At 40.8% G+C, this 13132-nt stretch overlaps 1 protein-coding gene across 1 annotated transcript in view; it reads right to left on the bottom strand.

Moving 5' to 3' along the window:
* Positions 1 to 13132, bottom strand: part of LOC126248109 (trafficking protein particle complex subunit 10) — a 151384-nt gene that overhangs the window by 38022 nt on the left and 100230 nt on the right. The window contains exons 14-16 of the mRNA XM_049948787.1: positions 10849 to 11064; positions 4171 to 4356; positions 643 to 873 (exon numbers count right to left, since the gene is read on the bottom strand). Coding sequence (XP_049804744.1) covers positions 643 to 873; positions 4171 to 4356; positions 10849 to 11064 — 633 coding nt within the window. The remainder of the gene's footprint in view (positions 1 to 642; positions 874 to 4170; positions 4357 to 10848; positions 11065 to 13132) is intronic.

Here is a 13132-nt window from a genome sequence, read left to right as displayed (position 1 = left end):
ATCCTGGATTACAGTCACTGCTTTCTTTTTTACATTACTTGCATTGAGACATTAGGGAAGCAGTTGTTGATGATCAGGGAACTTAGTATCACTTGGGAGATTTACAGGTCTGCAGAGTAAGCTTTTCTCTCCCTGTTGTGTCAACCAGTTGCAGCTCTGACACACAGGTAACATATTTTGATGGTTTACCAGCTGGCTTTGCTATGCATATAGATATTCAGCACGGGTACGATCAATATGCCAAATACGTTGTTATTTAACACTTTACTACAGCAAGATCATGAATGAAAATCATTCAGAAGAGGGCGTGTAAACCTTGTATTTTCACTATGCTGTGATTTTGTCTGCATTTGTAGTCTGCTTTGAATGACTTTTTAAATGCTTTTATGGAGTTTCCAAGTTCTATGATCTCAGTTCAAGGTTCTCTCAAACAATAGAACTGAATTCAAAAAGCTTATATTTTTCACCTCATTGTATGATTTCCAGGAGATAGTCACATATGTATTTCAAAAGAAGATACACTGATTTCTAACACATTTACATACGAAAGCCTGAAACTATGAAGATAACTGTTTCAATAAAACAGTATTTACAAAACATATCAAACTACATAAAAATTTATAAATCACTTTAAACACTTACTAGTTTCTGCCCAGCAGTAGGATTATGGGAAAGCAATGAATGATCTTTATTCCCCTTAATTACAAGCTCTGGATCCTTCAATTCGATCATCTGCTGGTTTAGACCACATACAACAATTTGAATGAATTTGTTAGCATGTTCTGTATAAAGACGGCATGATGTCTTGAAAGATGGCTGAAAGTGCAGAGTAATATTCTTCTCTTCTGATGTCCAAGGTAAATGCAAGCTCACCTATAAAACAATAGTACATAAGAGCAACACTTTCAATCCTGTGACTGCAATAACAAACTAAAAATGAAGTCACTACATTTGTAATTAGTATGATACATATACTGAGAACTACATGTAATTTATACTTTATAACTATTGGTAAGCCTTTGTATGAGACTGAATTTCTCCAATTTGACCCTCACAATCACTCTGTACAACATACAAGTGGGAGGAAATAATATGTGGATAGACTCCGTAACCTCTTTATCACAGGTTCCTGCAGGTTTTCACACTAGTAGGGGCAGAAGATTTTCCCCACACATGTGATTTAGACACACGGGAAAGGCATACAGCGTTCATAGTAACAATGACCAGTGAGTGTACCGTGTTCATAGATTTGGAGGTCAGTATGCCAGTTAAAAATTATGAATCCTCTGAACATACAAGGATAATGATGAAGGTTTCTCGGGTCTCCAGCCGGGTGGTAGCGTTGATATCTCGCGACGTTTCGGGAAACCCATCTTCTGGCGAAGTGTCGAGATTCGCGGAGAGTGGGCTATTTATATGCGCGGTCACCCCCCTCCACTAGACCTCGGGTGGCTGCAGTGGACCAGTGGCGTGCGCGCGGTGGTGGGGATGGCGGTCACCCCCGGCGGCCGCGTTCGGTTCTCGGCGTAAGCATTCTGTTTGCGTCCGCGGCAGAGGACATTGACGGGCACGCTCCCGATGGATTGCCGCTATCGCCGGGTTCCATGCTGCGCTGAGTTGGTATCCCTCGTCTCTGTTGACCAGATTCTCGGGAATCCTTATTTCTATGGATTCTTTGATCACGCTTTCCCAAAAGCCAGATGCTCGGCACAGCACCTTCGTGTTTTCGAAGTTGAAGGTGTGTTCTTCACTGATGCTGTGTTCTGCTATGGCTGATTTTTCTGTGTGGCCTAGTCGCACACATCTGATATGTTCTTTGCAGTGTTTAGATATGCAGCGCTGTGTTTGCCCAATGTATTGCTTTCCGCATTCGCATGGTATACTGTATACCCCTAGCGCGTTAAGGTTCAGCGCGTGTTTGGCATAACCAATATTTACCTTATTTACTCGAATCTAAGCCGCACTTGAATCTAAGCCGCACCTAAAAAATGAGACTCGAAATCAAGGAAAAAAATTTTTCCCGAATCTAAGCCGCACCTGAAATTTGAGACTCGAAATTCAAGGGGGGAGAAAAGATTTAGGCCGCACCTCCAAATCGAAACAAAGTTCGTCTAGTTGTAATATGATACACAATTTTGGTCGAATGAATGACGATACAGCTGCAGTAGTTTGGTTCGAGTCGTAAGCTTAGCAGTTACGGTTTACCAGGTAGCCATTGCTACGCGTCACGCGCTCCGTCCGTATCTATACGGATATCCTTCCTTTTTCATGTGCTTCGTCTGGTTTGAATTGATTGCTTATTTTTCTTTGATCTGATAAGTGCCGTTCTCTTTGTTATAGGTGTTTACGTCACTCCAAGCTGAAAATGCATTACTGCACTGTCATGCATTGTTTGTCGCATTCTGATAGTGAGTGTTTACGGCCTGTCGCCGCTTGCGGCGTGGCTTGCTTTTGCGCGCGCTACCGCTGCTTACAAATAAAAAATAGAGAGGAGTCGTCTCATTAGCGAAACATTTGTTGTTACTTACACTACTGCTTTCTTTGATAATGATCAACAAGAACCAAATAACAGACTGCGTATGATAGATGATGTTCTGAACGAAATTTTAGCAAAAATTTTTCTCCGTTCCAAAATCTTTGCATGCGCCTCTTTAGTTCATTACATTCTGCACAGAAATTAGAGTCATCATAGATTTAAAAATCTAGTCAGTTGCCGTGCTTCATTTCTGACTGTATCACTATCAGGCATAAGAATAATACGAATATAAACATGACATGATATGTATATTCTTCCGCGTTTGCTGTTGTCTCACTCTAGTTTCGTAGTTTATTAGGCAGACAGGATTTAAATGAGATAGTAGCAAACACGAAACAATACATGGCAAAATGTTTATATTCGTATTAATCTTATGGCGAAGAGAATACTACATGTGATTCACAATTCATAAAAACTCCTATTAGCAACCATCTCTTCTCACAGGTAGGAAAAAATTCAGAACGTAGAGTTGGCCATATTGACAAACATCCCAAACAGTCTTGCCAGTCGGATTTTCGTAGTACATTGAAATGCTGCTACATTCGAAGATCAACAATACAGAATTTGTATTTACTTCGTTGGATAATGTACCAAAATGCAGTGGTCGAAACTCTGGGCGGAGGAAAAAGGCTCGTCTTCCACTTTTTTTTAAATTTATTTACTGACGCAGAGATTTTGGTGCCAGTATTTATCTTTGTGCCTACAAAGCATGCCTGTGTGGCACTACATATATTCGACGGCAGAAGTTAGTTGTGGCGGCACCCACCAACATTTTTCAGAACTCCCGCTTGCTTTGCACTCGATTCTAAGCCGCAGGCGGTTTTTATTCGACGGCAGAAGTTAGTTGTGGCGGCACCCACCAACATTTTTCAGAACTCCCGCTTGCTTTGCACTCGATTCTAAGCCGCAGGCGGTTTTTTGGATTACAAAAACCGGAAAAAAAGTGCGGCTTAGATTCGAGTAAATACGGTAAGTAAATACCAACTAGCAATAGCTATTTGATATTTATGAAGATGTGCGCAAGCAGTGACTCACTAGGAAAGCAACATTTCTTAGACAAAACACACGTCTGGCTATCCTTCATAATGGGACTGCATACCCATGTAGTAGTTTCGCCACTCACTACATCAATATCTTAATTCAATTTCATTATAGCTGGCATCACTATTTCTTTCATTATAAGCTACGCATTGTCACAAGTACTGAAATCTCCAATAGTCTGGCTATAGAGATATAAATTTAATGTTGCCTTTTTCCATAATGGTATTGTGGTGTAATTCATTTTTTGAAGATTACGTCATTTTTTTAGATTTTACTTCAGTTTTTTTACACATTTGCATTTAATATCTACTTTTGACCCAATAATTCATTCTTTTATTGTTGGCAAGAACGAATGATGCAGGTGCTTCTAGGAAAAAACACAAAATTTCCCAAGAATATATTCGTAAATGTGGGAAATAAACTGACAGTTTATCTACTCATTTTCATTGTCACATCAATTACTGTTGTTAACTTTTACTAGGTATGGGTATTGAAACAAGAATTTGAATGTCTTGTATCAATAATATACCAAACTTCATGTCAATTTGTGAAATTTTTCATCTTCATCCCCCCCAACCCCACCTTGCAATTACCTTATGCTCTACAGCAGTGTTGTCCTTCACTGGAGGCATGTCAGCCAATACCTTCATGAGCATTGACTTTGTTTCAAATGGCTGTGCTTCAGGTAGAGAAACAGTCACCTCATTTGAGAGAGGTTCGCTGCTGTCCTTTAACTGCATACAGAAGCCTCTTGAAGTTCTTAATCGAATGCATGTTCCCTGGAAAATAAAAGTAAATAGTGTATTTGAAATGTGATACACCAAAACATTTGCTCCTATTTTTGAGTGAATTGTTAGCAACTCTATCTAGCCACTATGAGTAAGAAGCTAGGAGTTCACCGTTGTCTGCTTAACAAATGCCAGTTACCCATGGTAATAATTTTCTTTTGTATAGAGAGAGAGAGAGAGAGAGAGAGAGAGAGAGAGAGAGATAAATGGGGGTTACTTAAATGGAGACTGAAAAAGAAGAGTCATGTGGTCAGAAGTCTGTACACCATACTGAGTGTTGTCTGTATGCTATCAGGTTATGATTTATAGAGAGTGTAAAAGCAGACTCACAGTGTTATTATCATAAAAGGTGTTTTCAATCAGCTGGAGTAAAACTGGTGTTCAATCAGACAGACTTCACAGAAGTTGCATATGCTCATCTCATACTGCCTTTATTACTATTATTATTAAGTGGGCATGTCAGGAAAAAATAAACTCAAACTAAGTTCAAGAAACAAGAATATTGTATAAACCAAATATTAGGTGCAATTGTGAACTACTTCAGAATGATTCAATGAAGGCAAGGAGAAATCCTTAGCCAGGAAATGTTTGTTTTGCAAAGAGTGTAACTGCATTTTATTTAATCACAGGTCAGGTCAATCTACTCTTTCCAATGTTTTTCCTGATAAATGGATTGGGCAATAAGAAGTAAAATGCAGAATACAATGAAGCAGAGAAGTAACAGGGTGTATGAATTCTTTGTGGTGGGACAAGAAAAGAGTGGTTAGACTAATGGTTGAATCTGTCCTATGCTATGGTTCAGAACTGTGAATTATAAATTCTGACCTCAGAAGATGAATATTAGCTGTGGAAAGGGATTATTTTCGAAGGAGTACCTGAATATCAAGAATCGAGAAAAAAAACTAATGATGAAGTAAGAGATGTGGTAAGGGCGATTGAGACAAGTGACGGAAATAATTGAAAGAGAACCATTAAAGTGATGTGAGAAATTGTTGAGAATGCCATCTCATCGGTGGCCAAAGAAAATTTCTGAATGAAAACCATCTGGCAGATGTAAACGCAGCAGAGCATGACACTCTTGGAATGACTACCTTCTGCCACCGAGCAGTGTGTCAGCAGGGCGCAAGTAGCAGCAAGTGGCCTATTTAGCATTCATATAGGTGTAGTAGTCAAGTTGAAAATTTGTTTGAGTGTTCTTAGCGCACTTGTTTAGTTAAATATGTCAAATCATTGCATAGTTTCGTAATTGGCATGGGCAGATTTGCATTTTAATATATGTGACGTGTAAAGTTGCTTAGTCGTCCGTCAGTTGTTTATTTCTTTCAAATAATCTTTGTACGTTACTGACAGTGCAATTAGCCTTCTGCCGCTGAGCAGTGTGTCAGCAGTGGGCAAGTAGCAGCATTACTGCATTTACTAGGCAGTCTTGTATTTTAATAGCCGTTTAAATTTTGTGTCTAATTGTTTGTGCTCTCTGTAGATCAGTTCAGATGTTCTTTGCACAACAGTATTCAGCATGGATATGGACTCAGACTGCTGCGTTCGCATGCGGGCTGAGTTGGCATCCCTTTGCTCCCAGCTTCGGGCAGTGTTGGCTTCGGTCACACAGCTTGAGGCTGTTGTCAATGGGCATCACTGTGGGGGTCCGGACGGGGGTTTGTCGGGGACGGCCAGGTCTTCCCATGCATCCCCCGATCGGACTACGGCTGTGGCTGCCCGGGATACTGCCAACATTGAGGCTGACCCCCTCACCCGTGGTAGAGTGGGAGGTCGTCTCGAGGTGTGGCAGGGGGCGAAAGACATTCCGGAGGGCTGAACGGAAGGCCTCTCCAGTTTGTCTGATGAACCGGTTTCAAGCTCTGTCTCCGGCTGATACTGATCTTCGGCCGGACATGGCTGCTTGTCCTGTTCCAGAGGTTGCCCCTCAGTCTGCAAGATCTGAGGGGTCGCAGAGGGTGGGCTTACTGGTAGTTGGGAGCTCCAACGTCAGGCATGTAATGGGGCCCCTTAGGGATACGGCTGCAAGGGAGGGGAAGAATACCAATTTGCACTCTGTGTAAATACCAGGAAGGAGTCATTCCAGATGTGGAAAGGGTCCTTCCGGATGCCATGAAGGGTACAGGGCGCACCCATCTGCAGGTAGTTGCTCATGTCGCCACCAATGATGTGTGTCACTATGGATTGGAGGAAATTCTCTCTGGCTTCCGGCAGCTATTTGATTTGGTGAAGACTGCCAGTCTAGCGGGATAAAAGCAGCGCTCACCATCTGCAGCATCGTCTACAGGACTGACTGTGGACCTTTGGTACAGAGCCGAGTGGAGCGTCTGAATCAGAGGCTGAGACGGTTCTGCGACCGTGTAAGCTGCAGATTCCTCGACTTGCGCCATAGGGTGGTGGAGTTGTGGGGTTTCATATTCCACTGAATAGGTCAGGAGTCCACTACACACAGCAGGCGGCTACACGGGTAGCAGGGGTTGTGTAGCGTGGACTGAGCGGTTTTTTAGGTTAGATGGCCTCGGGCAAGTACAGAAAGGGCAACAGCCTCAAAGGGTGCGGGGCAAAGTCATGACATGCGGGGACCAAGCAGCAATCGGTATTTTAATTGTAAACTGTCGAAGCTGCGTTGGTAAAGTACCGGAACTTCAAGTGCTGATAGAAAGCACCGAAGCTGGAATCATTATAGATACGGAAAGCTGGCTGAAGCCAGAGATACATTCTGCCGAAATTTTTACAAAGGCACAGACGGTGTTTAGAAAGGATAGACTGCATGCAACCGGTGGTGGCGTGTTTGTCGCTGTTAGTAGTAGTTTACCCTGCAGTGAAATAGAAGTGGATAGTTCGTGTGAATTATTATGGGTGGAGGTTATACTCAACAACCGAGCTAGGTTAATAATTGGCTCCTTTTACCGACCTCCCGACTCAGCAGCATTAGTGGCAGAACAACTGAGAGAAAATCTGGAATACATTTCACATAAATTTTCTCAGCATGTTATAGTCTTAGGTGGAGATTTCAATTTACCAGATATAGACTGGGACACTCAGATGTTTAGGACGGGTGGTAGGGATGGAGCATTGAGTGACATTATACTGAGTGCACTATCCAAAAATTACCTCAAGCAATTAAACAGAGAACCAACTCGTGGAGATAACATCTTGGACCTACTGATAACAAACAGACCTGAACGTTTTGACTCTGTAAGCACAGAACAGGAAATCAGGTATCACAAGGCCGTTGCAGCATCCCTGAATATGGAAGTAAATAGGAATATAAAAAAAAAAGGGAGGAAGGTTTATCTGTTTAGCAAGAGTAATAGGAGGCAGATTTCAGACTACGTAACAGATCAAAACTAAAATTTCTGTTCCGACACTGAAAATGTTGACTGTTTATGGAAAAAGTTCAAGGCAATCGTAGAATGTGTTTTAGACAGGCATGTGCTGAGTAAAACTGTGAGGGACGGGAAAAACCGACCGTGGTTCAACAACAAAGTTAGGAAACTACTGCGAAAGCAAAGAGAGCTTAACTGCAAATTTAAACACAGCCAAAACCTCTCAGACAAACAGACGCAAGTGGATAGGCACTTGTTGCAGGGAGTGGCAACTGACCCTTAACTTATACAAATGTAATGTATTGCGAATACATAGAAAGAAGGATCCTTTATTGTACGATTATATGATGGTGGAACAAACACTGGTAGCAGTTACGTCTGTAAAATATCTGGGAGTATGCGTACAGAACGATTTGAAGTGGAATGATCTTTTAAAATTAATTGTTGGTAAGGCGGGTGCCAGGTTGAGATTCATTGGGAGAGTCCTTAGAAAATATAGTCTACCAACAAAGGAGGTGGCTTAAAAAACACTCGTTCGACCCATACTTTAGTATTGCTCATCAGTGTGGGATCCGTACCAGGTCAGGTTGACGGAGGAGATAGAGAAGATCCAAACAAGAGTGGCATGTTTCGTCACAGGGTTATTCGGTAAGAGTGATAGCGTTATGGAGATGTTTAGCAAACTCAAGTGGCAGACTCTGCCAGAGATGCACTCTGCATTGCGCTGTAGCTTGCTGTCCAGGTTTTGAGAGGGTGCGTTTCTGGATGAGGTATCGAATATTTTGCTTCCCCCTATTTATACCTCCTGAGGAGATCACGAATGTAAAATTAGAGAGATTCGAGCGCGCACGGAGCCTTTCCGGCAGTGGTTCTTCCCGCAAACCATATGCGACAGGAACAGGAAAGGGAGGTAATGACAGTGGCAAGTAAAGCGCCCTCTGCCACACACCATTGGGTGGCTTGCAGAGTATAAATGTAGATGTGCATGTAGATCAACATAATAACAGAGCATCATGGTGAACACAAGGAGGATGCCCTGAATAGAGAGGCTCGCCAAAAGGTAACAGAGTTACAGCAAAATGTTGTTATTAATTGATCCTCTAATAATAAGTGATATTAATATTAACAACAACAAAAAATAATATAATGTTTATGACACTAATGCAGTTTGTCCGTCTATGTTACCATAACCTCTTCACTGTATGCTAAACATTTTACACTAACAAATTTGTTTGGTTGATTTGTGAGGAGGGGATTAAACAGCGAGGTCATTGGTTCTGCAACAAATTTCTTTTAAAGTTGGAACAGGTGGAAATCATAGGTGGAGAAATCTGATGAGAAGGACAGATATTCCAACAAGTCACACTTCCAGTCTGTCATTTTCACAAGCACCAAAACACCTTAGGGAGCAAACACAATGGCCTGCTGGAAGAGGAGGAAAGGAAGGGAGACAAGAAGATCATTGGATAAGCCCAGGAAAAGGAAGAGGATTATCTTTTACACTCATTTTCAGCCAGCATTCAACTACTGTGGTTCCCCTATGATACGAAGGTTAGTTACTCTACTATCTGGAATGAACCCTGCTCTCTCTCTCTCTCTCTCTCTCTCTCTCTCTTTTGATATATATAAGGTAATAAGGTATTATCTGTTTCATACATAGTTAACTACTGAGTGTACAGTAACATATAGCCTGTTTTATCAGTGTTTTTATCAATTTTGGGATGGCCTTCAGAGCAATCAACTACAAGAATATATGCACATGTTTGAATTCAGATGTCAAAATCTTAAGTGATGCTAATGTTGCACCAAACTCCTTATAAATGTTCACCATCTTTGAATGACCTAAATCAACAACCAACTTTACAAAGTAAGACATTTTATGACAACATTCTATCTCAGTTTATCAAGTTCAATTAAACACCCAACATGACTACTTCAGAAAACCGTATAAACCACATTATTTTGCAAATCATGTTGACATTTGACTACTGAAATTTCATGAAATGTATAAATAAAAAAGTAACAAAATTACACTGATATCAATGCCATCTGTGCTAGGTGGAGAAATTTTCCCCTTGCTCTAATATTTTGTAACATGATTTTATGGAGTCTGTAGCATTGGTGACTGGAGGAGCGTGATGAGGTTTCATAGAGTGATGATCACCAGATAATCATGTAGTAACCCCCCCCCTCTCCCTCTCCTCCTCTCTCCCCCCCTCCCACCTCTCTCTCTCTCTCTCTCTCTCTCTCTCTCTCTCTCTCTCTCTCTCCCCCTGAAAACCAGTAACTTTTGGACTGAAGTATTAGATGCATGCCAAAGCCATTCACCCAAACATCCAAAACACTATTAATAATGTTTCAGGGTATCAGAACATAGTGGAAAGCCGTTCTCAAAGATTAAGCCCCCTAAAAATAGCAAAGGAGGTCCTATAAACTATTAATTACACATGAACTGCCTTTGGAATGAATGATAATGGCTGTTGATTGTTTTAACACCTACTGCACATTCCAGTCTTTCAGACAAAATTGTTGGAGAATTTTCATGAAAGATAATATTTACAGGATACGGATGCATATATATAACCTTGGGCTTTTAGATTAAGTACACCATTAGCCTCCTCTAGGCACACAATTACCAATACTTTTAAGTCAATGTTAAGGACAAGAGTTGAATAACAAAATTCTTCACTGACTGACATGGCTACATCTTCCTCAATTCTTTCACTAATGAGGGTTTCCATTTTGTTGAAATTGTAACGTTGTAATGTCTTAGTACAGAACGTAACATTTCTTCTACAACATAACTCTTCGAAGTTGACACCGTAATCTCAGTGCCTCAAAAGCCTTTTGTTTCTGCACATATTGACACTACCATGGTCTGGCCTGAGGGAAACGTACTTATGTCCTTTTCTTTACTTCGAACAATCTAAACACCTTAAATATCAATCTAAATACCTAAATGGAAAGATTTATTTTGTTATATTTTTAGAGTATGATTTACATTAGAAAAATTTAGTTACAAAGAAATTTGGTTTCCAGTGGTTACTCTAGCAAAAAAGTTCTGGTATTTATTTTAGAGTAGAGGAAAATTCTATCTTGCTCATTTACAAATACCTTATATTAGGAAGTATCAGTACATAAAAAATTACTTTCTCACCTCATCAATGGAAAAGCTTCCTGACGAAACTGTGAGTACCATCTCTTGTTCCAGTCCTGCGAGCAAATCCTTTTCACCTTTGTTAAGACTAACTGATGAAGGTTCCCTTACTACTCTAAAGCTTAAGCGAGGTAATATAATAGGTGACAGAAACTCCAGTTTTCCTTCCACCATTAAAGACAACTGACCAAGCTGATAAATTCCCTTTTGTTGTGCCTTGAAAGAGAAACAGAAGACATATATTATTCATTAAAAATTGAAAAACTGTGCCTGTACATGCATTTTGTACAATATTTATCAACAAAAAAAATCTCAATCTGTACCATGCATGTAACGGTATTTTCTCTCTAATTTGTGAGAACAAAATGCTTCTCAGATTCCAAAACAGAGTATTTAGTTAAAAGACATTTTGAAGTTTTCCACCTCGGATGCTTTTGACAAGTGTTCATTTTATTACATCTTGCACAATTGGCCAATTTCAGCCTTACGTGCTTTCTCAGGCACAGTCTACAAAGGAACAGATCAAAGATACAGGACGCGTAAGTTCGGCTTACTGATGTACAAAAGTAATATTTCGTAATGAGCAGCCTAAAATTGTACATTGAGCTGTCAATGTGTTGTAGAACCATCCCGTTATAAAATAGCAGATAAAGCAGATCAGGAAGAGAGGACAAGTATATATGCAAGCATAAGAATTAACAGCATAAAGCTTACTGCATGCAGTAATAGTCATCTTCGTAACAAATGCTACATTAAAGAACACTAAATGTGCTTGCTTTCATTATTGGATACCAATTGTCACTTCTATCCATGTGGGCAACAGTTGCAGCAAAGATACAGCAATTTGAATCTGTGTGTCAAACATGTTATTAGTACACATTCAAAAGTCAAAATTGAGAAACCAAATCCAGAACAAACAATGTGCCAAGGCATCAAATGTGTCTGCAGAGTATGGTGAAATCTAGGAAAATGGGGAAAGAAAGTCTTTATTACATTTCGGGCATAAAATAACTAGAAATATAGCTCCGCCAGTCGGTACATAATTAGTATATAATCTGTGACTACAAAACTACATACACGTGACAAATTGTCTTAGCTAGAAAGTGACATTTATGACTTAAAAAATAGCTTCCACTCAAGTCGTAATAGTTATTGTAACATATGGATTGCCAAATGATGAAAACATTAAAAACTCAACAGTGTAAGAAAAGATAGATTGCTACTTATCATAAATATAGCACAGTAAGTTGCAGACAGGAACAATTAAAAGCTTTTGGCCACACCCTTTGCTGGAAAAAAGAGAAACATAAACCATTCATCCACAAAACCAAGCACACCTCATATACAAATGACCACTGACTCCGGCGGCTCAGGCTAGAATGTAGCTATCACATGGGATGGCAGCAGAAATCGGAGGGGTGGGGGGGGGGGGGGGGTGAAGGGGAAGGGATAACACTGTAGGGGTCAGGAAGGAGAGGAGCACTGTCTGGTGAACCGTGCAGGGACTAGAAAGCTAACAGGCACTGTGTCAAGAGGGTGTGGGGAAGGGAGGTGGGGAAAACGGAGCACAAAAGGAGAGGAGCAGAAAAGATGGGCAGGTGCATTGGCAGACGGTGTCAAAGAGTGTAGGAGACAGGAATGGGGAGGATGTCATAAGACAGGGGTTTGGTTTTGTCCTACTTTATGGCGCAAAAAACAACTGGAATCATATGCGACCAAGTCAAAACTATAGAACACGAGACAGAGAGGAGTTAAAAAACGACTATACGTCAGTCCCAATTGACATAATAGAAGACAGCTAAAACCAGGGCTAAGTGGAGATACAGCATGTGGAAAAAAGGGTTAAAAAGAGACACCATACAGAAGTGTAGATCCAAAACTAAAAATTAAATGGCCTTCACCATTTTGCTTTGGCGGATAAAAAGTAAAATGCGGTCGACAGCTTGTGCTTCATTTGCTAAAACGGCCGATAAACCACACAGCAAACCCAAGCAGGAACATTAATGGTTAAAAAATGGGCATTTCATCAGGAAGCGGCAGACATTTAAAATTTGGGCGCAATGTGTAAAAGGTGGTGGGGTAGCACCACTTAGCAAACAACGCTGGCTAAAGAAGACAGTGGCCCATATGCAGCCTAGTTAAAATGACCTCCTCCCGGCAGGAGGGCCGAGAGGTGGTCTTCCAAGCCACTGGGAGAGGCTTAATAAGCCAGAGCTTATTCCCGTGAAGGAAGGACCATTGGCAATGCCAAACGGACACCAATTCCTGACAGACAGCAACACAG

Source organism: Schistocerca nitens, chromosome 3, assembly GCF_023898315.1.
Source record: "Schistocerca nitens isolate TAMUIC-IGC-003100 chromosome 3, iqSchNite1.1, whole genome shotgun sequence".
Lineage (NCBI taxonomy): Eukaryota > Metazoa > Arthropoda > Insecta > Orthoptera > Acrididae > Schistocerca > Schistocerca nitens.
The sequence above is the reverse complement of the archived record's forward strand: the minus strand, read 5'-3'. Positions and strand labels throughout refer to the sequence as shown.